Source organism: Macaca thibetana, chromosome 7 (assembly GCF_024542745.1).
Source record: "Macaca thibetana thibetana isolate TM-01 chromosome 7, ASM2454274v1, whole genome shotgun sequence".
NCBI classification, from domain to species: domain Eukaryota; kingdom Metazoa; phylum Chordata; class Mammalia; order Primates; family Cercopithecidae; genus Macaca; species Macaca thibetana.
Window position 1 is genome coordinate 52,482,603 of NC_065584.1, and position 27,297 is coordinate 52,509,899.

Consider the following 27,297-nt stretch of genomic DNA (forward strand, 5'->3'; position numbering starts at 1 on the left):
GTAGACTTTTAATAATTAGAAATATGACTATGAATACCACCATTTTCCACAGCAATCCATGAGGACGTGGGCCTGGGATGAGGCACCTGGTTATGCCGCCACCACCTGGCACAGTATCCCTAGGACAGGTGTGACACAGAGCATCATCATTATCACTCTGAATCCCTCAGGTTGCCAGGACACTGCCAGCCACATCAGATGCAGAGAGCACCAGCGAGCATTGCACCTAGAACCAAACCAGCAGCTGGCAACAGGCACAGACCTCAGTGGAAGCAGGGGAGGGAAGCCCATAAAATGCTGGCCAAAAGCTTCTCCTTCCCTGAGTTCATATTTCATTCCAAGGCCATGAGGGCTTTATTCTGCACAAAGGTCAAAGAAAACTCCCCATTCTCAGCTCCCTCCTTGATTTTTGTCTAGCCTTTGAATGTGAATGGGGCAATTTACTGGAGGAGTCATACAAATGATTTCAACTTACTTCACTACTTTTAACATTAAAAAGCTAAGGACGAGGCCGGGCACGGTGGCTCATGCCTATAATCCCAGCACTTTGGGAGGCCGAGGAGGGCGGCTCACAAGGTCAGGAGTTTGAGACCAGCCTGGCCAATATGGTGAAACCCCATCTCTACTAAAAATACAAAAAAAAATTAGCTGGGCGTGGTGGTGCAAGCCTGTAATCACAGCTACTCGGGAGGCTGGGCCGGAGAATTGCTTGAACCCAGGAGGCGGAGGTTGCAGTTAGCCAAGATCTCGCCACTGCACTCCAACCTGGGCGACGGAGCGAGACTCCACCTCTACTAAATATACAAAAAAAAATTAGCTGGGCGTGGTGGTGCAAGCCTGTAATCACAGCTACTCGGGAGGCTGGGCCGGAGAATTGCTTGAACCCAGGAGGCGGAGGTTGCAGTTAGCCAAGATCTCGCCACTGCACTCCAACCTGGGCGACAGAGCAAGATCCCATCTCAAAAAAAAAAAAGCCAAGGAGGAAGCAAGTGGTACTTTCAAAGTCTTCATGTTTCTAGAATGTGGAGTCCAACTGTGATCAAGGAAATAATTATTCTTGCATGATTCCTGCATGTGGTAGTGAAATGTTTGATGGCACAAAAGCCCTTCAGGCTGCTACTATTCAAAATAATAATCTGAGGGGGTATTGAGTGCTGGAGGGATCTCCTCTCTCTCACAAAGGCAAGAGTATTGGGCCACCTGAGTATCTTTTCAATGTAGCACCTGAAAAGTGCCACAGTCTCCAGTCCTGGAGCCAGGACTGGTCCAGTTCAATGAGTAGCTCTATCTTAACAATGAAACTGTGGCTCAGCTGGGGATTGGTTGATTTTAACTGGGTAGGGATGAGTAGGTTTGCTGACCTCAGCTGGCCTTGCTCATATGTCCCAGGGTTACCTGGGGGTCAGCTGATCTGGGCTAAACTGGGCAGCTCTTCTAATCTCAGCTGGACTTGCTCATGTGTTTTGGGGTCAGCAGGGGGTCAGCTGATGTGGGCTGGGCAGGGCAAGCTCAATGTATCTCTGGGTCAGCTGGGAGTCAGCTGATGTAGGCTGCCCCTAACTATGCACTGGGACCTGCCTTACCTGTCTCTCATCCTCTTCCTAGAACAACAGGAGAGCTCACTCTTGTCTTCCCTCAGCTATAGCAGAGGCACAAGAAAACCTTTGGAGGGTAATGATCCAATCTGTATTTTGAAACATTTTCTCTGGCTGCAGGATGTCAGCAACTATTTTGACAGCGTTTTCTCTCCATGAAGTCCTCATCCTCAGGGAAACAAAAAGTTACCTAGAACTGGGATATAGAGTAAGTGCAGATGTGAATCTCCATTGCTTCTTTTGTTTCTATGGTTCACTTCACCAGCTCCAGAACCACACCATCTTTGCCAGGATCTGCACCTGCAAAATGCAGGCCCTGTACTCTCCCTCCTTCCCCATGTAACTCTATCTTGAAACAAATGCTTGAATCTAGTTAGCAGAATCTACGTCACTCGTATGCACCCTGACAAGAAGGAAATCTTAGAAAGGGAGTTTGGGGTTCCACATTGAGAAGGCAGGATTTCTACTGAGGAACTGTGATAACAAGGAGAGACTATTTGGAAGATTTCGGGCAGCTGCGAATGACAGATGTTCATGACAGTTGCCGTATTTGTCTCGTGATCTGGCTACTCAGGACAAAGCTGCTCATCTATAGACCGGACATAAAGCAAAGCATTGCCACTTAAAATGGCTTGTAGAAGCACTCTGCCCAGTAAGAACAGAGAAGGATAAACTGGCCCAATTTCATCCTCTTTCAGGGAATCTGAAAGTGAGACATACAAAGAGGGTCAGCAGTGAGCAGGCAGAGAAAGTCAGGTTACAAGAATGGGAGTCAGACAAAAGTAGGAAGCAGAGCGACACCGTCATCTGAGTCAGATGCGATAGTTACAAAACCTGTTATGGTGTCAGTACATTTGCCACAGTATCTGGACTGAGATTCTAATTTTGTGTGGAGCCTGATGTAGAACTCCCATCACATCAGACTTGAAAACATCTCTGCTCTTTTCATCTATAAAAATCCAACCCACCCACCGCACCCATAGAAAAGACAAAACACAATATAAAGCAGCAAATTCTGTGTCCAAAGGTGGCCCACCAGATTTGAGCTCCTAAAGGGGCCATGTGTGGTTAATTTGTGTATCATGCCCAAGCATCTAGTACTTTTGGGAAGCACGCAGGAGATGGTCGTTGAAAATTGAAATGAGGGTTTTAGCAATAAGTGCTACGGGATTCAGAGTAGAGAACAATCACTGTTATAACTGTGGTGCATTATATATGCTGGGTTTATCCTCTCACCACAGATCCATAATCTGCCTTTCCTCTGCCCTCCTCTGTATCTTACAAGGATGATTTCCAAGGACTGTATGCACTGCCCTCCCTTATTCTGTGGCTTCTTGTTGGGAATGGCCAAAGAGAAGCACTACTCCTGGTAATGAGAAGAGGGAAAGAGGAATTGGTTTCCTACCACCCTCTGTGGCCACAGCTACTGCCAGGTTGTCTCTTTTCCACGGTTCTGACTGCCCAGTCTATGGTGATACTGCGCCTTTCCCTTGTCTCTTCAGGCCTGCGGTGGTAATAGATTTAATCCCTGGGTGCTTTACTAGCCTTTGATGGGTCCCTCAATCCTGCCCACCCCTCTGAAAACAGTCCCTTTATTAAATTCTTCAGTGAAACCCAGTAAATGTGTCATCTATTTCTAGCCAGCACCCTGACTAGTACATTGCATTCATATTCCAAAAAGGAGGGAATAATTCTGTACTTGTCCCCAAGTAGTCTTACTACCTGACCTTACCCAGGAGGGCAAGTTCACACAGTCTGAAAGAATGTACAAAACAGCCTTTTGCTTCTAGCACTGGAGATACAGGAGTGATTCCTCTGTTTCTTCTAGCAGTTTCTACTCCCTCAGATTCTCTCACTGGGGCCAAGTCTCAGCCTCTCCTTCTCCCATCCCCTTCACAGAGAAGCCTCCTCTCCTGTAGTCTCTGTCTCTCTCTCTCCCTCTCTCTGTCTCTCTCTCTCTCTCTCTCTCCCTCCCTCCTCTCTCTCTCTCTTTAATCTCTCTTTCTCTTGACTCCAGGGACCCACTGCTCCTGGGGCTGACTGTCAGTCTTTGGATCCAGTCTGGTTTTTCCAGATGGGGTTGGGGTTTCCAATACTGGAAGCTCAAGGTAGAAGGAGAAAAAAGAGGCCTTGGTGGTCTGCCCTCAGGTTGTGGTGTCTATGAAATAATCAGACTGTTTTAACAGGTAAGATTAAACATCCTGTAGGTGTTTTCTGCATTTGCTGGAAGGTGTGCTAGATGGCTGGGTGTCTTCGATTAGGTTGACTCTAGGAAGAGAAAGCGAAAAAGTGGAGATCGGACCTCCATCTTACCACCTTAGGAACTATTTCTTTGAGGCTGGGTGCAGTGGCTCATGCCTATAATCCCAGCACTTTGGGAGGCTGAGGCAGGCGGATCACAAGGTCAGGAGTTTGAGATCAGCCTTGCCAATGTGGTGAAACGCTGCCTCTACTAAAAATTTAAAAATTAGCTGGGCATGGTGGTGTGTACCTGTAATCCCAGCTATTTGGGAGGCTGAGGCAGGAGAATCGCTTGAACCCGGGAAGCAGATGTTGCAGTGAGCCAGATGACGCCACTGTGCTCCAGCCTGGGCGTGGCAGTGAGACTCTGTCTCAAAAAAGAAAACAAAAAGCCAAAGGGAAAACAAAGAAACTGACTTGAGCTTTGAAAAAGAGATAAAATTAGTCTGGGTGTGGTGGTTCACACCTGTAATTCCAGCACTTTGGGAGGTTGGGATGGGCAGATCACTTGAGTTCAGGAGTTTGAGACCGGCCTGAGCAACATGGTGAAATTCCATTTCTACAAAAAATACAAAAATTAGCCAGGCATGAAAATTAGCAAGGCACAGTCCTGTTGTCCCAGCCTACTCAAGAGGCTGAGGTGGAAAGACGGCTTGAGCCTGGGAGGCAGAGGTTATAATGAGCTGAGATCACACCACTGCACCCCAGCCTGGGCGACAGAGCAAGACATGAGACCTTGTCTCAAAAAATAATAATAACTGAAAAAGAGATAAGATTAAACATGTAAGAAGACAGAGGGCATTTCAGAATGATGGAACAAAGAAGATGGGCAAATGGCCAGGTGCGGTGGCTCAAGCCTGTAATCCCAGCACTTTGGGAGGCCGAGACGGGCGGATCACGAGGTCAGGAGATCGAGACCATCCTGGCTAACACGGTGAAACCCCGTCTCTACTAAAAAATACAAAAAACTAGCCAGGTGAGGTGGCGGGCGCCTGTAGTCCCAGCTACTCGGGAGGCTGAGGCAGGAGAATGGCCTAAACCTGGGAGGCGGATCTTGCAGTGAGCTGAGATCCGGCCACTGCACCCCAGCCTAGGCGACAGAGCAAGACTCCGTCTCAAAAAAAAAAAAAAAAAGAAGAAGAAGATAGGCAAATGTAGCATTTGGGAAGAAATTGGTACACCACTTTGTCCAGTTGATGTAAACAAGTAGGGGGAGATGGGTTTGGAGAGCCAAGTAAAGAACCAATTTGGGGGCCTTAAGTGCTAGGATAAGAGTTTTGAGGAGTCTTTAAAGCAGGGCAGTTTTTCATAATTCACATATAAATTGAGTTGTAAGGGTAGAGAAAATGACAAGTTAAAAAATAAACACACTTATTCAGATGTGAGATTGTGAAGGGCTATGCCCTAGTAGTGGTCCTTGAAAACTTTATAGAAGAAACAACACTTTGCTTATGGACTAAATGTGGTAGAAAAGGAAAAGTAGAAGATAAGAATGACCTCAAAGTTTTAAAATTGAGAGACTGAAAGAAAGGCATGCTTGGTAAGAATAGAAAAACTTGCAGACAGCTATTAATAGTTTAGGATGAAAGATTTCAGTTTGAGGTATACTGCCTTTAGATGGCTACTGTGCCTCCTAGTGGAGTTGGAAATCGAGGCCTGAAACACAGTGAGGATTGGAGACAATTGCAAAGGTGATTATCTGAAGTTATGAGTAAGTGACACCTCTGAGAAAGATTTCACATTAAATCTGTGGGTCAAGAACTAAGCTTTGTCATTTGCAACAGCATGGATTTACCTGGAGGACATTATATTAAGTGAAATAAGCCAGGCACAAAAAGAAATACCACATGATCTCATTCATATGTGGATTCTAAAAAATTGGAACACTGAGAAGCAAGAGTGTAGACTGATGATTGCCAGAGCTGGGGAGGGAAATGGGGAGATGTTGGTCAGAGGACACAAACTTTCAATTGCAAGGTGAAAACGTTTGGGGAATCTACTGTAGAGCACAGTGACTATAATTAATCATACTCTATTCCATAATTGAATATTGCTAAGAAAGTAGATTTTCAGAGTTCTTACCACAAGAGAATGATGTGCATGAGGTAATGCATGTATTAATTAGCCCAATTTAGCCATTCCACAATGTATACATATTTCAAAACATCACAATGTACACCATAAATATATACAATTTTAATTTGTCAATTAAAGAAATAATTTTTTCATTGGAAGAATATAAAAGATTTTTAAAAATGAATTTTAAAAGTAAGATGTAAAAAACAAAACCAAAAAACTAGCACTTTTCAGGAGCTGGAGAAGAAAACAGATTTGTGAAGGGAGTCAGTACAGAAACAATTTGAAAAATGAGCAAAGGAAGAGGTAGAGAAACGAGGCAGTAGAGAAATGAGACAGCATAAGAAAACCAAGGAGTGATTTTCCAGAAAGGGTAAGCTTCACATTCGAATTTTAACACATCCATTGCAGCCTTTACAAAACCATCTTTCAAGGTTTGAAAAATAAAATCAGAGAATAAAGCAACGGGACAAACTGTGTGAAAAAAGTTGTGTTAAATTGGGAAAATTTGAACATGAAAATAAATAAGACTGGGTGTGGTGGCTCACACCTGTAAATTCCAGCACTTTGGGAGGCCAAGGCAGGGGGATCACTTGAGCCCAGGAGTTCAAGACCAGCCTAGACCACACAGTGAGACCCCATCTCTACAAAAAATTATTTAAAAAATTAGCCAGATATAGTGGCACATGCCTGTAGTCCCAGCTACTTGGGAGGCTGAGATGGGCCCTTGAGTCTAGGAGGTCAAGATTGCAGTGAGCCATGATTGCACCACTGCACTCCAGCCTGGGTGACAGAGTGAGACCACACACACATACACACACACATACAATAGCAAAAGGTGATCACATACTGAATAAAATAGGAATCCATTACAGTTGTGTTCAAACTGGTCAAAAAAAATATCAAGAAACACTACCCTAAAAATGTCAATCTACATTATTAAACATTGATGTAATCCTGAAGACACTGGAAGGTATATCAGTTATATGACCTTGAATACAATGAACAGAAAACTCAATTCAAATTAGCTTAAACAATATAACTGGATGATTGTTGGCTCATTCTCTGAAAAGACCACAAGTCAGGCAGGTTTTAGGGTTGGTCGAATCTGAAGGAAAACATCCACAATTCTTTCATTTCTACCTTCCTCCACCAGCCAGTCACATCCTCAGCCTGATTTCTCTAAAGCTATGTGCCTCCATGTTTACACCTGGGCTACATCCTTCCCTAAGAGAGGGCACCTCTCCCAAACCTCCCATGATTCGTGTCTTAGGGAACCAGCCACTGGGGCCAGGGGAAGGCTGTAAGCTGACTGACTTATGCACTCATTACTGAACCAACCACTATGGCCCTATGCCCTACATTGAAATCACCCTGAGGGGCCCTAAAGCAATCAGGGCCTGCCTCTGGATGTGGGGTGAATGGTCAGTCTCACTCAACTTTGGGACTGGTTAGGTAGGATCTGCAGATAGATACTGAATGTATACATTAGGTTGTGATTGGCCAAGTCAAAATATCAGTGGCTTAGCTGGGCATGGTGGCCTGCACTTGTGGTTCCAGCTACTCGGGAGGCTTAGGGGAGATCTCTTGGGAGGTGGAGGCTGCAAAGTTCTAAGATTGTGCCTGTGAATAGCCACTGCTCTCCAGCCTGGGTGACAAAGCGACATGCTCTTAAACAAAAACATCGAGTGGCTTTTGAGTTTTCTGAAGTCTGGAATTTTGCAGTCCCGATAGATATGGTAGCTCTGCCCCATAAAGTTATTTGGACCCAGGGGTCTCCTTCTAGCTCACCACCCTGATGACATTCTTGGGGTAGAGCCCTAATTCTCATTATACAAGGCAGGATTTCTGCTCCAGGAAACAGGATGGAAGAAGTGACAAAAAAGAAGTACAGGGGCACATTTGAAGGAAGGTTCCTAGGAGCTGTTAGCATCACTACCCTTATCACATGGCCATACCCACCTAACAAGTAGGCTAGGAAATGAACTTTTTTCTTTTTTCTTTTCTTTTCTTTTTTTTTTTTTTTTTTTTGAGACGGAGTCTCATTCTGTCGCCCAGGCTGGAGTATGGTGGCGCGATTTCAGCTTACTGCAACCTCTGTCTCCTAGGTTCAAGTGATTCTCCTGCCTCAGCCTCCCAAGTAGATGGGATTACAGGTGTACACCACTACCACCTGGCTAATTTTTGTATTTTTAGTAGAGACAGGGTTTCACCATGTTGGCGAGGCTGTTCTTGAACTCCTGACTTCAAGTGATTCGCCTACCTCGGCCTCCCAAAGTGCTGGGATTACAGGTGTGAGCCACTGCTCCCAGCCAGAAATGAACTTTTTTCTGAGGTGGCCATTTGTCTGGCTAAACATTCTATTACTGTGCAACGCAGGGGAAATAAATACTGGGGGACAATAGGCACTTTCGGGAACTTGAATAAATGAACCTATTAGAGTTGATTGATCTAAGCCTAGGTGACAAAATTAGTAAATTACATGGAGAGTAGTTATTCATTTATAATCTGTCAAACAGGACAGGCAAGATGAGAGAAAATTCCCAATTCAGGCCGGGCGCGGTGGCTCATACCTGTAATCCCAGCAGTTTGGGAGGCCGAGACGGGCGGATCACAAGGTCAGGAGATAAAGACCATCCTGGCTAACACAGTGAAACCCCGTCTCTACTAAAAAAAATACAAAAAAATTAGCCGGGCATGGTGGCAGACACCTGTAGTCCCAGCTACTCGGGAGGCTGAGGCAGGAGAACGGCATGAACCCGGGAGGCGGAGCTTGCAGTGAGCCAAGATCTCACCACTGCACTCCAGCCTGGCAGAGCGAGACTCCATCTCAAAAAAAAAAAGAAAAAGAAAAAGAAAAAAAGACAATTCCCAATTCAGAGGAATGAAATAATGAAAAGGGAAGAATAAATGGTAAGTTAAAATAACTCTGTTTATATACAGTTTCTGCCATCTAACAGTTGGGCAATCTTTAACAAGTTGCATAGCCTCAATAAGTATATGATCTGTCTGTAAAATGGAGATAACATCATCTACTCTACAGAGCTGGGAAAAGATTGAGATAATATTTGTTAGGTGCTTTGTAAGCAATAATGCTCAGACAGATCACAGTTATTATTAGTAATAACAAAGCTTACAATGATGTAGTAAATATTTTAGAAAACATTGATTAAAAGTGATATGAGACTTGTTATCTTTTAAAATCACTTTTTAAAAACATATTGAACTTGTAGTTAATTTTTTTTTTTAATTCTCACTATTTCTTCCCCTACTGGTCAGGTCTCATTTGTTAAATTGTGTATCCAAAAAGCAGTTGAGCAAATATTCTCATTGTATCATAACAAACTCATGAACCCAAAGCCAGAAACTTCAGATTAAAAATAAATTTTGATTCTAATATTATAATATTTATACATTCATTTTTATAGCAAAATAAATTTCACAAAATTATAATAAATTCAATAAATGGAGTCCCAAATTTTACACGTACTCTCTTTTGCATAAAGAATAGGAATTAGTTTAGAAAAGGATCTCACTGGCTTTGTGTAGTGCATTTACAAGTTATAGTGGGAAGAGCAAAGGGGCTAGCCTCATTTCTACTACACAATGGCCTCACTGCAAAGTAATATCTTGGTCTGCAAGGCAGCCATAAGGTCAGGAGATTGGTTACATACAGGTAGATTAATTAAGTGAGCGTATTGAGATGAGAGCTGGGTTTTTCTCTGTCACAAAAGGGAATTAACAGTTCAGAAAGGGAGAAGACTAAACCTGGAAGCAGTGATCTCCTAGTAGCAATGATCACACCCAGCACCCAGATGGAGGCTTCTGAATACCATTCTCCACTAACAGAATCCAGAAATCCTTGAAGAAATGGTTGATTTTAGGACTGGAACAAGGACAGTACAAAATGTTCCTGGAACATCTTGTTTATCACGAAAGTAGGAAAGCAGTCAAAGAATGATGAGGACATGTTAGAAGAAGAAGTCCTAGTTTGAAGGGCTTCCATTAGCTAAATCTGGAACAATTTGAATATCAAAATAAATGATAGCAACAGATTATCCATTGAATAAAATAGATAAGGGAGAAGGAAAAGCTTTTTTTTTTTTTTTTTTTTTTTTTAAGAGACAGTCTCACCCCGTCACCCAGGCTGGAGTGCAGTGGCACAAGCATGGCTCACTGCAACCTCAAACTCCTGAGCTCAAGTGATTCTCATTCCTCAGCCTCCCCTGTAGGTGATGCTACAGGTATGCACCACCATGCCGGGCTAATCTTTTGATTTTTTTTTTTTCTTTTGTAGAGATGAGGTCTCACTATGTTGACCAGGTTAGTTTCGAACTCCTGGCCTCAAGTGCACCTGCCTTTGCCTCCCAAAGTGCTGGAATTACAGGCATGAGCCACTGTGCTAGGCCAAGGAAAACTTTACCTTATAATAGAAAGCCAACTAATAAATGTAGAAAGAATAATGGGATTAGAATAGCATCATTTGTCAACCATTATAGTAATAATTGATTTAGGAAAAAACCAATAATGGATGCTAAAGCCAGTGGGGGAGTGGGGACTGGGGAATGTGATGAAGAACGCGATATTTATATAACATAAAAGTAGCTCTCGCCGGCCCCCACCAAATGCGGAGCAACCCGCGAACTCACACCGGTTTCTCTCCATCCTCAGCCTGCGCGCCACCATCGCCGTCATGCTGGCGCCGCTCTCCGCCGCTGCGCGGTGACCGCAACCGCCCGGGCCGGCCCTCGAGGCCTCCTGCATTCTGCCCCAACCCCCGGCCCCGCTGCGGCTATCCAGTCAGTTCACTGCTATTCCCATGGGTCACACGAGACAAATGAGGAGTTTGATGCTCGCTGGGTAACATACACCAACAAGCCAGATATAGATGCCTGGGAATTGCATAAAGGGATGAACAACACACTTGTTAGCTATGATCTGGTTCCAGAGCCCAAAATCATTGATGTTGCTTTGTGGCCATGCAGACGGTTAAACGATTTTGCTAGTGCAGTTCGCATCCTAGAGGTCGTTTAGGACAAAGCAGGACCTCATAAGGAAATCTACCCCTATGTCATCCAGGAACTTAGATCAACTTTAAATGAACTCGGAATCTCCACTCCGGAGGAACTGGGCCTTGACAAAATGTAAACTCCATGGCTTCCCAAGGATTTATTGATATTGCTACTTGAGTGTAAACAGTTACCTGGAAATACTGATGATAACATATTACCTTATTTGAAAAAGTTTTCCTTTATTAAGTACCAAGCCATGTAATGGTAACTTGGACTTTAATAAAAGGGAAATGAGTTTGAACTTAAAAAAAAAAAGTAGCTCTCCACAAAATACTTATTCATAACTTTTAACCTAGTAAGTACAAAATACTTAATTAATTTTACAGTGAAGAAATTCGGCAGACACCATCTTAACCAAGTGATAAAAGTCAACACTGATAGAAACAGAACAAATTACATTGTTGCCTTCTGATGCCGCATTGAGAAGAACATAGCATCACTTCTGTGGTACGTCTCCACAAAAACCCACTACCAACAAATAACCTGAATCTAACCATGAGAAACTTAAGGCAAACTCAAGTGTAAGGACAGTCTACAAATTAATTGCCTGTTCTCTTTTAAACTGTCAACATGAAAGACATGGAAAAACTGAGGAATCTCCAAGTTGAAGGAGGTTAAAGAGACATAGCAATTAAATTCAACACATGATCTTCTATTGGTTCCTGGGTCAGAAAGGAAAGGGTGATTATAAAGCACATTATGGAGACAATCAGTGAAATTTGAATGCAGTTTGCAGCTTCGATGTTAGTATTGTATCAATTTTAATTTACTGATTATAATGATTTTACTGGACTTTTATATGTTTTATATACAAAATGAGAGAGAAAAAGATAATGTGGTAAAATGTTAACAATTGATTAGGAAACCTAAGTAAAGGATACAAAGAAGTCTCCAAATTATTCTTGCAATTTTCTGTAAGATTGAAATTACTTTAGAAGAATTATTTTTTAAAAGCATAATGTATCATATAAAATATATTAAATTTCAGTTCCCTGAAAGTTATAGGGCTTCTAGAAACGTGACAGTGAGAGCATGGTTTTGGATCTTCTCAAACCCCTACATATAAACAGAGAAACTAGACAACAAAATTAAAACTCACGGGTCACATTTGCAGCAAAAGAAGATGGCAAGGCATTTCCCCAAACCACAGAATACAAGCATATGGGGACACATCACCATCAAGCACAGGACCTGCATGATGGCGCAGTGTATGTAAGAGATAGGAAAGGGAGCCCATGGGACATTTGATAGACTGAGAACAGGAGATTCCAAAGAGCAACAGGCATTCACTGGAAAGCACAATGGATCGATCCGTGAGTGGCAACTGAAACTGGAAGGGGTTTTGCCCATTTTAATTGCAGATGAGCACAAGGAAACCCAGTAAGACCTAAAGGGGTGGGGACATTCTAGACATTCTAGCCCCTCTGAATTTCCAATACTATCTGTCCAAATCTCACTTCCAGGACACAGCTCGGAAAGAAACTGCTGGGTGTGTGATCAAAATCGATCAAGATAGGGACAACACATAAAAAGGAGATCCAGGCCGGGCGCAGTGGCTCATACCTGTAATCCCAGCACTTTGGGAGGCCGAGGCGGGTGGATCACCTGAGGTCGGGAGTTCGAGACCAGCCTGACCAATATGGAGAAACCCTGTCTCTACTAAAAATACAAAATTAGCCAGGTATGGTGGTGCATGGCTGTAATCCCAGCTACTCGGGAGGCTGAAGCAAGAGAATTGCTTGAACCCGGGAGGCAGAGGTTGCAGTGAGCCGAGATCATGCCATTGCACTCCAGCCTGGGCAACAAGAGTGAAACTCCATCTCAACAACAACAAAAAAAAGGAGATCCAGATAAAAAGTAAATAAGGAGAGCAGAGCCAGGAAATCTCAAAAGTGCAGACAGCTATATATTTAAAACTTTACACAAAAGCAAAGAAGTACCTCAGTGATGTTAGCAAAATCTATCTGAACCTAGCCACGATTTAAAAGTTCAGAAAGGCCGGGCGCAGTGGCTCAAGCCTGTAATCCCAGCACTTTGGGAGGCCGACACGGGCGGATCACGAGGTCAGGAGATCGAGACCATCCTGGCTAACACGGTGAAACCCCGTCTCTACTAAAAAATACAAAAAACTACCCGGGCAAGGTCGCGGGCGTCTGTAGTCCCAGCTACTCGGGAGGCTGAGGCAGGAGAATGGCGTAAACCCGGGAGGCGGAGCTTGCAGTGAGCCGAGATCGCGCCACTGCACTCCAGCCTGGGCGACAGAGCGAGACTCCGTCTCAAAAAAAAAAAAAAAAAAATGTTCAGAAAAACTAATTTTACTTAAGAACGAACAATAGAAAAATACTAAGGTCAAATTCCAAATTTACTAAAAGAAAAAAAGAGAAAATAAGGGGCAGAATAACATTGCTACAAAAAATAAAAGTACAGCATAAAGACATACTCAAGAAGCAGTTCAAAACTATAATGTGGAAAAAGAAAAAAAAAAAAACCCAAATAAATAAAACCCACTATAACGTGGCCAGACGGAATGACTCATATGGCTCATGCCTGTAACCCCAGCACTTTGGGAGGCCAAAGCGGGTGGATCATTTGAGCCCAGGAGTTCCAGACAGCCTGGGCAACATGGCGAAACCCTGTCTCTACAAAAAATTAGCTGGGTGTGGTGGTGCACGCCTGTGGTTCCATTTTCTCGCGGGGCTGAACCAGAAGGATTGCTTGAGCCCAGCAGTTCGAGACCAACCTGGGCAACATAGGGAAACCCCATCTCTAAAAAAAGGAGAAAGAAAAAAAATTATAGTAATAATTAACACTAAACTAGAACAAAAGGCAGGGCGCAGTGGATCACGCCTGTAATCCCAGCACTTTGGGAGGCCGAGGCGGGTGGATCACAAGATCAGGAGATTGAGACCATCCTGGCTAACATGGTGAAACCCCATCTCTACTAAAAATACAAAAAAATTAGCTGGGCATGGTGGCGGGCATCTGTAGTCCCAGCTACTCGGGAGGCTGAGGCAGGAGAACAGCCTGAACCCGGGAGGTGGAGCTTGCCGTGAGCCAAGATCGTGCCACTGCACTCCAGCCTGGGCTACAGAGTGAGACTCTGTCTCAAAAAATAGATAAATAAATACATAAATAAACTAGAAGAAAAAAGGGAAACACACTCACATACATACACAAAATGCCTTAAGAGAAGTAGTAGATGAAAGGAGGAAGTTGCCTGTAGAACTAAGACAAAATAAAACTTAAAAGGGAGGCAGATGATAGAATATAAAGGTTATATGATCTGACAGGGTAGCTATGATACAACAATTTAAAACTGGGGTAAGAATGGGGATAACATGGAAAATTGTTTACCATTTTCAGTAGTTGGCGGTGATTATATTATGAATATTAATTGCCAGTAGTAACATGTTGTTATTCTAAAATAACTACTACTATTATTCTATGACTGCTGGTTTTATGTGGGAAAAAGTAAATGAAAGTCATGAAATTTTCCAATTCTATCATCCCCTGTTACCTTGAGAACTAGGGTTCTTGGCGTGGAGGAAAGGAGATACAGATGTAATACAGAAGTTAACTAAAAACCTTGTAGTTATAATTTAAAATGGAAATGTTAGCATAAACTCTGGAAAGGAAATAAATCTTTGGGCCCCAAAAATCACTCAAGCTGGGAACTGCTTAGGGCAAATCTGCCTCCCCTTCTATTCAAAGTCACTCCTCTGCTCCCTGAGATAAATGCATATCTGATTGCCTCATTCGGAGAGGCTAATCTGAAGCTCAAAAGAATGCAGCCATTTAAATCTTATCTACCTATGACCTGGAAGGCTCCTCCCTGCTTCCAGTTGTCCTGCTTTTGCCTCAAGTTGTCCATCCCACCTTTCCAGACTGAACCAATGTACATCTTACACACGTTGATGTCTCATGTCTCCCTACAACGTACAAAACCAGGCCAGGCACGGTGGCTCAAGCCTGCAATCCCAGCACTTTGGGAGGCCAAGGCAGAAGGATCACTTGAGGTCAAGAGTTCAAGATCAGCCTGGCCAACATGGCAAAACCCTGTCTCTACTAATAAAGTACAAAAATTAGCCAGGTGTGGTGGTGCACACCTGTAATCCCAGCTACTTGGGAGGCTGAGACAGGAGAATCATTTGAACCCAGGAGGCGGAGGTTTCAGTAAGCTGAGATGGCGCCACTGCACTCCAGCCTGGATGACAGAGTGAGTCTCAAAAAAAAAAAAAAATTACAAAAGCAAGCTGTGCCCCTACCACCTTGGGCTATGTTGTCAGGACTCCTGAGGCTGTGTCACAGGTGCGGGTCCTCAGCCTTGGCAAAATACACTTTCCAAATTAACTGTGAACTGTCTCAGATTTTTGAAGTTCACAACTCATAAGACATTATACCTACTATATGTAGTTCTTTCCACTGAAAAGACTTAGAAACAGTCACTCCATTGTGGTCTTGAAGTATCATTTCCCATTAGAAGAAACCAGGGTTTCTTGGAGAAATGGCTGATTCCAAAATTCCAGGGTTTGGTTTTTGGTCATTGGTTTTAATTTATTTTATTTTTAATTGACAAATAATAATTGTACATATTTATGGAACACAAAGTGATATTCTCTCTTTTTTTTTTTTTTTGAGTCTCACTTTGTCACCCAGGCTGGAGTGCAGTGGCACCATCTCAGCTCACTGCAGCCTCCATCTCCCGGGTTCAAGTGATTCTCATGCCTCAGCAGGAGGTTCACTCTGTCGCCCAGGCTGGAGTGCTGTGGCCCGATCTTGGCTCACTGCAACCTCTGCAATCGCTTGAACCTGGGAGGCAGAGGTTGCAGTGAGCTGAGATGGTGCCGTGGCCCGATCTTGGCTCACTGCCTCAGCCTCCTGAGTAGCTGGGATTACAGGCATGCACCACCACGCCAGGCTAATCTTCGCATTTTTAGTAGAGATGGGGTTTCACCATGTCGATCAGGCTGGCCTCATGATCCGCCTGCCTTGGCCTCCCATAGTGCTGGGATTACAGGCGTGAGCCACCGTGCCTGGCCCCAAAGTGATATTTCAATTCGTGTATAAATTGTGGCATGATTACATCAGAGTAATTAGCATATCCACCATCTCAAATATTTATTGTTTCTTTGTGGTGAGAACATTAAAAACCCTCTCTTTTTAGCTCGTTTGAAATATACAATACATTATTAGCTATAGTCACCTTGCCGTGCAGTAGAACACCAGGACTTACTCCTCCTATCTAGCTGTAAGTTCGCACCCATTGACAAATTCTCTCTCCTTTCTGGTTCACCCCCACCCTGTCCCTAAGGCTCTGGTAACCACCATTTTACTCTCTACTTCTAGAAGTCTGGCTTTTTTAGATTCCACATATAAGTGGATCATACTGTATTTGTCTCTCCATGCCTGACTTATTTCACTTAACATAATATCCGCTAGGTTCATCCTTGTTGTCACAAATGATAGAATTCCCTATTTTTTTAAAGGCTAAATAGTACTCCAATGTGTATATACATCAAATTTTAAAAACCCATTCATCTGTTGATGAACATTTAGATTGTTTCTATATCTTAGCTAACATGCATACTGCTGCAATGGACGTGGGAGTATAGACATTCTTTCAGCATACTCATTTCATTCCCTTTGTCCACACGCCCCATAGTGGGATTGCTGGATTTTATGGTAATTCTATTTTTGGTTTTTTGAGGAACCTCTATACTATTTTCCAAAATGGCTGTAGTAATTTACATTCCCACTAACAGTGTACAAGTTTCCTTTTACTGCACATCCTCACCAACACTTGCTATCTTTCATCTTTTCAATAATATACAATCTAACAGGTGCGAGGTGACATCTCATTGTGGTTTTCATTTGCATTGCTCTGATAATTAGAGATGTTAAACATCTTTTCATATAGCTATTGGCCATTTGTATGTCTTCTTTTGAGAAATAGCTATTGAAGTCCTTTGCCCATTTTTAATAGGGTTACTTGATTTCTTGTTATTGAATAGTCTCAGGTCCTTGTATATTTTGGATATTAACTCCTTATCTCATGTATAATAATGAGTTCTTACAGCTTAGTATTTCTAAAAATGACTTCTTGAAACATGCATTCACAGGAGGTTAAGAAGCACTATTCTGGCTGGGCATGGTGGCTCACGCCTGTAATTCCAGCACTTCGGGAGGCCGAGGCAGGTGGATCACAAGGTCAGGAGTTCAAGAACAGCCTGGCCAACATGGTGAAACCTGTCTCTACTAAAAATACAAAAATTAGCCAGGCGTGGTGGCGAGTGTCTGTAGTCCCAGCTACTCAGGAGGCTGTGGCAGAGAATTGCTTGAACCTGGGAGGCAGAGGTTGCGGTGAGCCGAGATCGCGCCATTGCACTCCAGCCTGGGTGACAGAGCAAAACTCTGTCGCAGAAGAAGAAGAGGAAGAGGAAGAGGAAGAGGAAGAGGAGGAAGAGGAAGAGGAAGAAGAAGAAGAAGAAGAAGAAGAAGAAGAAGAAGAAGAAGAAGAAGAAGAAGAAGAAGACGACTATTCCAAAAGAGAAAAATGAAGTTTAGGTAGTCAAATAAGTCAAACAGATTTCTTTATTGTGTAATATCTTAAAGTCTTTAATAAGCTAATGTGTATTTTAAAGCATTAAAAAGGGACTATAATTGCATTATTTCCCAAATTTATTTGACCATAGTTTTTCCTTTTTTAAGAACACAAGTGTAATATCTTTATTAAACAAGATGTATGCCTATCTGTAACAGCAGCAAATAAGGGGTTCTATTATGCTTATTATTTTGTAACATATTCTGTTCAATCAGGTCAGAAACTTTGTTGAAGTGCCTGATTCACAGTAGATTAAAACTATTTTGTGAAAGAATGAATGATTTAATTCTCAGCCTGGAAAGCAGGTAAGATTAAAGACCTTTGGTCAGAAATCAAATGAAATTCAGTTGTAGATTTTGTAGAAACTCGGAGTAATGGCTTCATTAACAGATTGCCAGTCTGTTAAGTAATTCTCCATGCTGTCCTAATTGCAGCCTAATGTGTATCTTCACTGCATTTCCAGCAATAAAACTGCAGGGATGGTTATTTAAAGAAACCTATAATATACAAGTGCTAAATTATATTACTCTGATGAATAATGTATAAGTAAACTGCTTCTAGAAATTTGCTCAAACTTTTATTGTACTGTCTGAAAGTTTACCTTTGCACCTTATAGATCTGGGGAGGCAGTCAATGTTAGAGTTAATTAATATCACAGGCTTTGGGAGTTAGGTAGTGACACCCCATTCTACTTATTTCCTTCTATTCTTTTGGAGGAAATTTTAATCCCACAACATACTGTGACATCATGGCAGAAAAGGAACCAGAGATCGTTGGCTGAATTAATATATGAACCACAGCCTCCACCACAGCAACTCCACTTCCATGGTGTCCCACTCTTCTATTTATTTCAGGTTGGCATTTTGACAGAAAAAATAAATCTCATGAGTACAACCTTGGACTAAAATTAGAGTACTATATTTCATTTCCAGTGCTACCTCTGATAAGCCCTATTGCCATGGGAAAATTATTTAACCTGAAGCGCATTTATTCCTTTGTTTATAACAATGACAAAAGTCTGATACTCAGGGAAACAGATAAAATGAGAACAAAATAGCATAATGTGATATTTTTAAAATCTCAGCATATTAAGGAAGCAGCAGGGCATGGTGGAAAGTGCAGTGGGCCAAAAGAAAATTTGGATTGTAGTTCTGATATGTCACTAGAAGGCTCGGTAGCTTTGGACACATTACTTAACCTCTATGGGTTGGAATCTAGCTGCTAGGTTATCTCCAGGATACCTTCTGACTCTTTTTTTTTTTTTTTTTTGAGACGGAGTCTTGCTCTGTCGCCCAGACTGGAGTGCAGTGGCCGGATCTCAGCTCACTGCAAGCTCCGCCTCCCAGGTTCCCGCCATTCTCCTGCCTCAGCCTCCCAAGTAGCTGGGACTACAGGCGCCCGCCACCTCGCCCGGCTAGTTTTTTGTATTTTTTAGTAGAGACAGGGTTTCACCGTGTTAGCCAGGATGGTCTCGATCTCCTGACCTCGTGATCCGCCCGTCTCGGCCTCCCAAAGTGCTGGGATTACAGGCTTGAGCCACCACGCCCGGCCACCTTCTGACTCTTAAAAAAGTCTAAGAATTTAATTATTACTTTGGGCATTACTACTGCACATATCCAAAACTTTTTTGTAAATTGCTTCTTCTACTGTCTCATGCTGAAGTCTTTGTGGGGGCCAATAACTACCATCCCTTTCAAATTCTGAATCAAATGATAAAGTATGAGATAAAATCTAGCCTGGATGCAGTGTTTCATGCCTACAATCTCAAAACTTGGGGAGGCTGAGGTGGAAGGATCACTTGAGGCCAGGAGCTCAAGAGCATCCTGGGCAACCTAGTGAGACCCCATCACAACCAAAAAATTACTAATTTAAAAATTAGCCAGGCATGGTGGTGTGCACGTGTAGTCCCAGCTACTTGGGAGGCTGAGGTAGGAGGATCACTTGAGCCCAGGAGTTTGAGGTTGCCATTAGCTATGGTCACACCACTGCACTCTAGCTGCAAGACTCTGTCCTGCCACCCACCCCGCCAATCCCCTGCAAAAAAAAAAATAAAGTCTAAGACATTAGGGATTGAGTGGAGGCCACATATCATCTTCATTATTAATAAAGACTTGAACAGATAATATGACATTTACCTGTAGGCAGATTGACTTCTTAAAACAACTTCACACTTACAAGACAGTCTTGCATGTGTAGGTTCAGATATTTCTGGCCTAACCTAGCCCTCTTCTCATGGGGTCAAGTACAGCAGGTCCTTGAATAATGTCCTTTCATTTAGTATCATTTTGTTATAAGGTTGATTATGAAAAAAAATCAATTCCTAGTGGGGCCGCTGTCTGTGTGGAGTTTGTGTGTTCTCCCCACATCTGCATGGATTTTCTCTTGCATCCCAAAGATGTGAGTGAAGTTCATTGGCATGCTATATGGTCCCAATCTCAGTGAGTGTGGGTGTGAGTGTGCCCCGCGATTGGATGGCATGCTGGCCAGGGTGGGTTTCTGCCTGGTGCCCTGAGCTACTGGGAGAGGTTCCAGTCACTCATTACCCTGAACTGGAACAAGACGGTTGGAAAAGGAATGAATGAATAATACAAATCATTGTCAAGTAAAAATCTATAAAGTCTGCAAATTTGTATGATTGTCATGCAATCATACAAATGCCTGACAATAATGCCACATAAAAGCACTTGGCAAGCCCACCATATCTGTTATTTATTTATTTATTTCGAGGCAGGCTGGAGTACAGCGGAGTGATCTCAGCTCACTGCAACCTCTGCCTTCTGGGTTCAAGCGATTCTCATGCCTCAGCCACTCGAGTAGCTGGGATTACAGGAGCGTGCCACCGCACCTGGCTGATTTTTGTATTTTTAGTAGGATGAGGTTTCTCCATGTTGGCCAGGCTGGTGTTGAACTCCTGGCCTCAGGTGATCCACTCGCCTCAGCCTCCCAAAGTGCTGGGGTTACTGTCATAAGCCATCATGCCTGGCGTACTGTTTTTGAACTTTGTGGTGGTAGTAGGTGCTCCTTAAAGTCTTCACTTTGTAAACATTTCTTCCTAGATTTCACCTCCACCACAATGACTGCCATTGCTCACTGATTCATCAAAAATTGGGTAAATAATTACCTTGTTTATCTTTGTTAATCTTTCTTTAATATATGGTAACTTCACATTTATTTTAATGTTTAATGTTAGTAGTATTTTGGGTCTTTATTTAGAAGTTTGGTGATGTTTTGTGACAGCAATATGCCATAGAAACTTAACTCTTGTTATATCAATTAGCCCATGGTAAAACTGGTTTCATTATGTATCATTTCGCTTAAAGTCAGTTTCCAAGAACTTATCAACAATGTTATGTGAGGACTTACTATATAAGTACAATTTATAGAATGGAAGAGCAAAGGGAAGTGTGGGCTCCCTGCAGAAAGCTCAGTTCCCAGAGAAAGAAAGAGGATGTAGCTAGGCTGTGCCTGCCCACTATCTTCTGCAAACTCATTAATCAATTACAGTGTGTGAGAGGAGTGAGAGCATGCATAGAACCAAGAGTGTTAAAAAAAATGCGTGATTCTCCACAGCAGGGGAAACATCAAGTTAAGCAATAAATGTTCTCTGGCCTCCCAAAATACTCAGCTTTTTGTTCGCTTTACCCATTGAGCTTAAAAATTAAGCTCATGGTCAAGAAGAGAGAGCTCTTCGCCTTGGACAAAGAAAGAATCACTATGATTTCACTGGAGGCTGCTTTTCCAGTCCCAACTACTGCTATTCCCTCTGACCAAAGCCTTGTCAACAATCATTCTAAAAGTGAATGGTGATTTGATATTTGGCAGAATCCATGACCCCTAAATCCTCAACCAGATAACTACCCCAGGTTCTTGAGATACATATTTAGAGAAACTCTTGACCACTGGTTTCCATAACAGGTTTCAACCAGTAGGCAGAACAAGTTTGTTACAAGGAATTGGCTTACACAGTTGTGGGGCTGGCTAAGCAAGCCTGAAATCCACAGAGTGGGCAGTCAGGAAGGGAAGATCATGAGCAGGCTGGAACCCTATGGGAACAGGCTAAAGTCTGTTGTCCACAGGCAGTCAGGAAGGAAGATCCAGGAGGAAGGGAGTGCAATTGCAAGTCCAGCTGCTGTTTGGAGTCTCTGAGTTCAGGGGAGATGTAACCCTTCCCTCCCTGCTTTTTAAATAACGGCTTTATTGGAATAAAATTCACATACCATATAATGCACCTATTTAAAGTATTCAGTTGATGACAGTATATTACAAAAGTTGTGCAACCATCATAACAATCAATTTTAGAACATTTTCATCACCCCAGGAAAAAGTCCTGTATCCATCCAACCCCCACACCACCAGCCATAGACAACTACTTTCTGTCTCTGTAGATTTGCCTGTTCTGGACAACTCATATAAATGAACTCATAGAATATGTTTGCATCTGACTTCTTTTACTTAGCAAAATGTTTTCAAAGTTCATCTATGATGTAGCATGTATCAGTGCTTCATTCTTTTTCATTGTTGAATATTCTATTGTGTAAATATATCACATTTAAAATAGTATTTAGGCCGGGCGCGGTGGCTCAAGCCTGTAATCCCAGCACTTTGGGAGGCCGAGACGGGTGGATCATGAGGTCAGGAGATCGAGACCATCCTGGCTAATACGGTGAAACCCCGTCTCTACTAAAAAATACAAAAAACTAGCCGGGCGAAGTGGCGGGTGCCTGTAGTCCCAGCTACTCGGGAGGCTGAGGCAGGAGAATGGCGTGAACCCGAGAGGAGGAGCTTGCAGTGAGCTGAGATCCGGCCACTGCACTCCAGCCTGGGTGACAGAGCAAGACTCCGTCTCAAAAAAAATAAAAAAATAAAAAAAAAATAAAATAGTATTTATTCATCATTTGAGTTGTTTTCACTCCTGGACTACTATAAATAATGCTGCTCTGAACTTTTGTGTAAAGGTTTTTGTGTGGACATATATTTTCATGTCTCTTGGGTGTATACCTAGGAGTGGAATTGCTGGGTCATATGGTAACTCTATGTTTAATTTTTGAGGAAGTGCCAACGTGTTTTCCAAAATAGCAACACTATTTTACATTCCCACCAGCAACTAATAAGGATTCCAATTTCTTCACATCTTCATCAACACTTGTTACTGTTTATTTTATTTTTATTTTATTTTTGAGACAGAGTCTCCCCCTGTCGCCCAGGCGGGAGTGTAGTGGCTCAATCTTGGCTCACTGCAACCTCCGCCTCTTGGGTTCAAGCAATTCTCCTGCCTCAGCCTCTCGAGTAACTGAGATTACAGGTGCTTGCCACCACACCTGGCTAATTTTTCAAATATTTTTAGTAAAGATGGGGTTTCACCATGTTGGCGACGTTGGTCTCGTACTCTTGACCTCAAGTGATCCACATGCCTCAGCCTCCCAAAGTGCCAGGATTACAGGTATAAGCCACCATGCCTGGCTTGTTATTGTATATTTTAAAAACTTTTTTTAGCCATTCTAATGGATGTGAAACAGTATCTCGTTGTGGTTTTAATATGCATTTCCCTAATGACTAATGATGTTGAACACCTTTTCATGTGCTAACTGCCCATTCATATATCTTTTTTGGAAAACGTCTATTCAAATCCTGTGTTCATTTTGCAAATGGGGTTGTCTTTTTATTGTTGAATTGTAAGAGTTATTTATATATTTTAAATACAAGTCCCTTATCAACTACATAATTTGCAAATATTTTCTCCCATTTAGTAAGCTGTCTTTTCACTGTCTGGATGATATTCTTTGAAGCACAAACATTTTAAATTTTGGTGAAGTCCAATTTATATAGATATATTTTTCTTTTGTCACTTTGGTTGCTAGTGTCATATTTAACAAATCATTCCCTAATCCTAGATCAAGAAGATTTACTCCTATGTTTTCTTCTACGTGTTTTATAGGTTTAGCTTTTATATTTAGATCCATAATCCCCTTAGAAATAATTTTTGTGTACAATGTGAGATTGAAGGTTTAACTTCATTCTTGTATATGTGAATATCCAGTTGTCTCAATCACATGTGTTGGAAAGAGTATTCTGTCCCTCGTTAATTATCTCGGCACCCTTATTGAAAATCAGTTGACCATAAATGTAAGAGGGTTTATTTCTGGACTCTCAATTCTGTTCCATTGATGTATATTTCTGTCTTCTGTCAGCACCACAATATCTTTATTACTATAGCTTTGTAGTAAGTATTGCAATCAGGAAGTGTAAGTTCTCCAACTTTGTTCATTTTAAAGATTGTTTTGGAGGCACAGCGGACACCAGGACTCCAAGATGGCGTCAGTCGTACCAGTGAAGGACAAGAAACTTCTGGAAGTCAAACTGGGGGAGCTGCCAAACTGGATCTTGATGCGGGACTTCAGCCCTAGTGGCATTCTCGGAGCATTTCGAAGAGGTTACTACCGGTACTACAACAAGTACATTAACGTGAAGAAGGGGAGAATCTCAGGGATTACCATGGTGCTGACATGCTACGTGCTCTTCGACTACAGCATTTCCTACAAGCATCTCAAGCACGAGCGGCTCCGCAAATACCACTGAAGAGGACACACTATGCACCACCCCCTGACCCCACGACCTTGGCCTGAGCCCCTCCGTGAGGAACACAATCTCGATCGTTGCTGAATCCTTTCATGTCCTAATGGGAATTAACCTCCAAATAAAAGATGACTGGTAAAAAAAAAAAAAAAAAAAAAAAAAAAGATTGTTTTGATTGTTCTGGGTCCCTTGCATTTTCATGTAAGTTTTAGGACTAGCTTGTTAATTTCTGTAACAAAGGCAGCTAGAATTTTTTTTTTTTTTTTAAGACAGAGTCTCGCTCTTGTCGCCCAGGCTGGAGTGCAATAGCATGATCTCAGCTCACTGCAACCTCTGCCTCCCAGGCTCAAGCAATTCTCCTGCCTCAGCCTCCCAAGTAGCTGGGATTACAGGTGCACACCACCATGCCCAGCTAATTTTTGTAGTTTTAGTAGAGATAGGGTTTCACCATGTTGGCCAGGCTGGTCTTGAACTCCTGACCTCAGGTGATCTGCCTGCCTGAATCTCCCAAAGTGCTGGGATTACAGGCGTGAGCCACCACACCTGGCCAATTTTTACTTGTTTCTACTCAATCTGGATGTCTTTTATTTAATGTTCTTGTCCAGTTGCCCTGGATATAACCTCCAGTAAAATGTTGATTAGAAGTGGTGAGACAAGACATTTTTGTCTTGTTCCTAATCTTAGGAAGAAAACATTCAACCTTTGACCACTAAGTATGATGTTAGCTGTTGGTTTTTCTTTCCTTTCTTTCTTTCTTTTTTTTTTTTTTTTAGACTGAGTCTCACTCTGTCACCAGGCTAGAGTTCAGTGGCACGATCTTGGCTCACTTGCAACCTCCGCATCCCAGATTCAAGCAATGCTCCTGCCTCAGACCCCCAAGTAGCTGGGACTTCAAGTGTGCACCACCACATCCAGCTAATTTTTGTATTTTTTTTTAGTAGAGACAGGGTTTCACCATGTTGGCCAGGATGGTCTCGATCTCTTGACCTCGTGATCTGCCCGCCTCAGCCTCCCAAAGTGCTGGGATTATAGGCATGAGCCACTGCACCCAACATGGTTTTTCATAAATGCCTTTTATTAGGTTGAGGAAGTTTCCTTCTATTCCTTATTTGTTGATTTATTTTATTATGAAGAGTTGCTGAATTTTGTCAAATACTTTTTCTTCACCTATTGAAATGATCATGTGGTTTTTGTCCCTTATTCTACTATATAGTTTATTACATTAATTGATTTCAGGTGTTAAACCAGCCTTGCATTCCTGGGATAAATTTTAGTTAGTCATGGTGTATAATCCTTTTTTATATGCTGCTAGATCCAGTTTGCTAATATTTTATTGAGAATTGTTGCATCTATATTCAAAACAGATATTGGTGTTTAGTTTTTTTTCTTGTGCTGTCTTTCATTTTGGCATCGGGCCTTATAGAATAATTTGGGAAGTGTTTTCTCCTCTTTTACATTTTGGAAGAATGTGTGAAGAATTGGTTCTTCTTTAAGTATTTGACAGAATTCACTAGCAAGCCCTGGCCTGGGAAGAGCCCTATTTTAAAGGCCTTCTAACTGATTGAATTAACCACCCTGGATAATCTCCCTTTTATCAACTTAAAGTCAACTAATTAGGGACTTTAACTACAACTGCAAAATCCCTTCATGATAGCACTCAGATTATGTTTGATTGAATAACTGAAGGAAAGTATGTGTATACTATAATAGGACAAAACATCTGCTGCCTCCCTTTCATCTCCCAACTTTTGCAAGAGATCTGTTGCCATTCACTCAAACGGGAAATATACTAGAAAGGGACTTCTGGGGACTGTAGTTCAGCCTAGTCAAGTTTATACATCACAAAGCCATCAATTTCCAAACCCACAAATGCATTAGAATCATCTGAGAATTATTTTTTTTAAGAGATTCTCTCTGTGTTACCCAAGCTGGCTTTCAACTCCTAGGTTCAAGCCATCCTCCTACCTCAGGCTCCTGAGTAGCTACAACTCATGCTACCTCACCTGGTAGGTAGATTTTGGGGGGGCCACAAACCTACTGAATTAGAGTCTCCAGAAAACTTAATTTTTTTATGTATCCAGAAAATATAATTGAACTGGGATTTAAGAATCACTGCCTAATAACAATTATAATGATGCAAATGATAACTAATATATACTGAATCTATGTGCAAAGCTAACCACTTGTATCAATTATATAATTTGGTTTTTACAACAAATAGGTACACTATTATTCCCATTTTACATATGAGAGAACTGATAATCCAAGTTACACGCTCAAGATCACATGGTTGAACTTGAGATCACAAAAAGGGTAAAGCTTTTTAGTCTCTAACTCTAACCACCAGTTTATAGAAAATGCATGGGGCAGAAGAACATGTTTAATGACACCACAGGAATCAATCAGTAAAATCCAGAATGTTGGAAATTCTATAAGACAAATGACTTGGCTTTTTTCAACAATTGAATTGAAAGGAATAAAATAGAAGAAGGGAGAGACTTGTAGATTAGCACTGTCCTATAGTGCTTTCTACAATGATAGAGATGTTCTGTATCTGTACTATCCATGTGGCTATTTGGCACTGGAAACATGGCTACTGCAGAAATGGAATATTTAATTTGATTTAATTTTAATTAATGTTTGAATTTAAATAGTTATAGGTGGCTAGTGGCTACAATGTTGGACAGTGCAGTTACAGATTAAACTAAAAAGACAGATCAGCCAAAAGCTCCATGTAGACCTTATTTAAATCCTGAGTCACACAAAATAATGTTTTTCTTTTCTTTTTTTTTCTTTTTTTTTTTTTTTGAGGCAGGGTCTGGCTCTGTTGCCCAGGCTGGAATGCAGTGGCGTAATCACAGCTCGCTGCAGCCTCAGCTCCTAGGCTCAAGTGATCCTCCTGCCTCAGCCTCCAGAGTAGCTGGGACTACAGGAACACACCACCATGCCCAGATAATTTTTATTTATTTATTTATTTTTTGAGACAGGATCTTGCTGTCTCACCCAGGCTGCAGTGCAGTGGCGTGATCACAGCTCACTGCAGCCTCAACCTCCTGGGCTCAAGCAATTCTCCCACCTCAGTCGCCTGAGTAGCTGGGACTACAGGTGCATGCCACCACCCTTGGCTAATTTTTTAAAA

The 27,297-nt window shown here is 42.1% G+C and overlaps 2 protein-coding genes across 4 annotated transcripts; both read left to right on the forward strand.

Moving 5' to 3' along the window:
* Window positions 1-1,716: 1,716 nt before the first annotated feature.
* Window positions 1,717-11,227, forward strand: LOC126959142 (cytochrome c oxidase subunit 5A, mitochondrial-like). Its single transcript, XM_050798080.1, is given in 2 exon segments — window positions 1,717-1,803; window positions 10,518-11,227. Coding segments are annotated over 2 exon segments (630 nt in total). The 3' UTR covers window positions 11,061-11,227.
* Window positions 11,228-11,331: 104 nt separating this feature from the next.
* Window positions 11,332-24,328, forward strand: LOC126959356 (ATP synthase subunit f, mitochondrial-like). 3 transcript variants are annotated; one of them, XM_050798282.1, is made up of 3 exons: window positions 11,332-11,431; window positions 20,642-20,694; window positions 23,858-24,328. In XM_050798282.1, the coding sequence occupies exon 3, from the start codon at window positions 23,895-23,897 to the stop codon at window positions 24,159-24,161; it is 267 nt and encodes an 88-aa protein (XP_050654239.1). In that variant the 5' UTR covers window positions 11,332-11,431; window positions 20,642-20,694; window positions 23,858-23,894; the 3' UTR covers window positions 24,162-24,328. The 3 variants fall into 3 exon arrangements, with proteins under 3 accessions (XP_050654239.1, XP_050654240.1, XP_050654238.1); XM_050798283.1 differs by lacking the exon at window positions 20,642-20,694; XM_050798281.1 differs by lacking the exons at window positions 11,332-11,431; window positions 20,642-20,694 and adding an exon at window positions 11,446-11,727.
* The last annotated feature ends 2,969 nt before the right edge of the window (window positions 24,329-27,297 follow it).

What these genes read in the sequence shown, in the direction of transcription:
- LOC126959356 (XM_050798281.1), top strand. Translation starts at nt 11,708, where the DNA reads ATGCAGTTTGCAGCTTCGAT. An exon ending in ATGCAGTTTGCAGCTTCGAT is followed by an intron (nt 11,728 to 23,857) that starts GTTAGTATTGTA and finishes TTCATTTTAAAG; the next exon opens with ATTGTTTTGGAGGCACAGCG.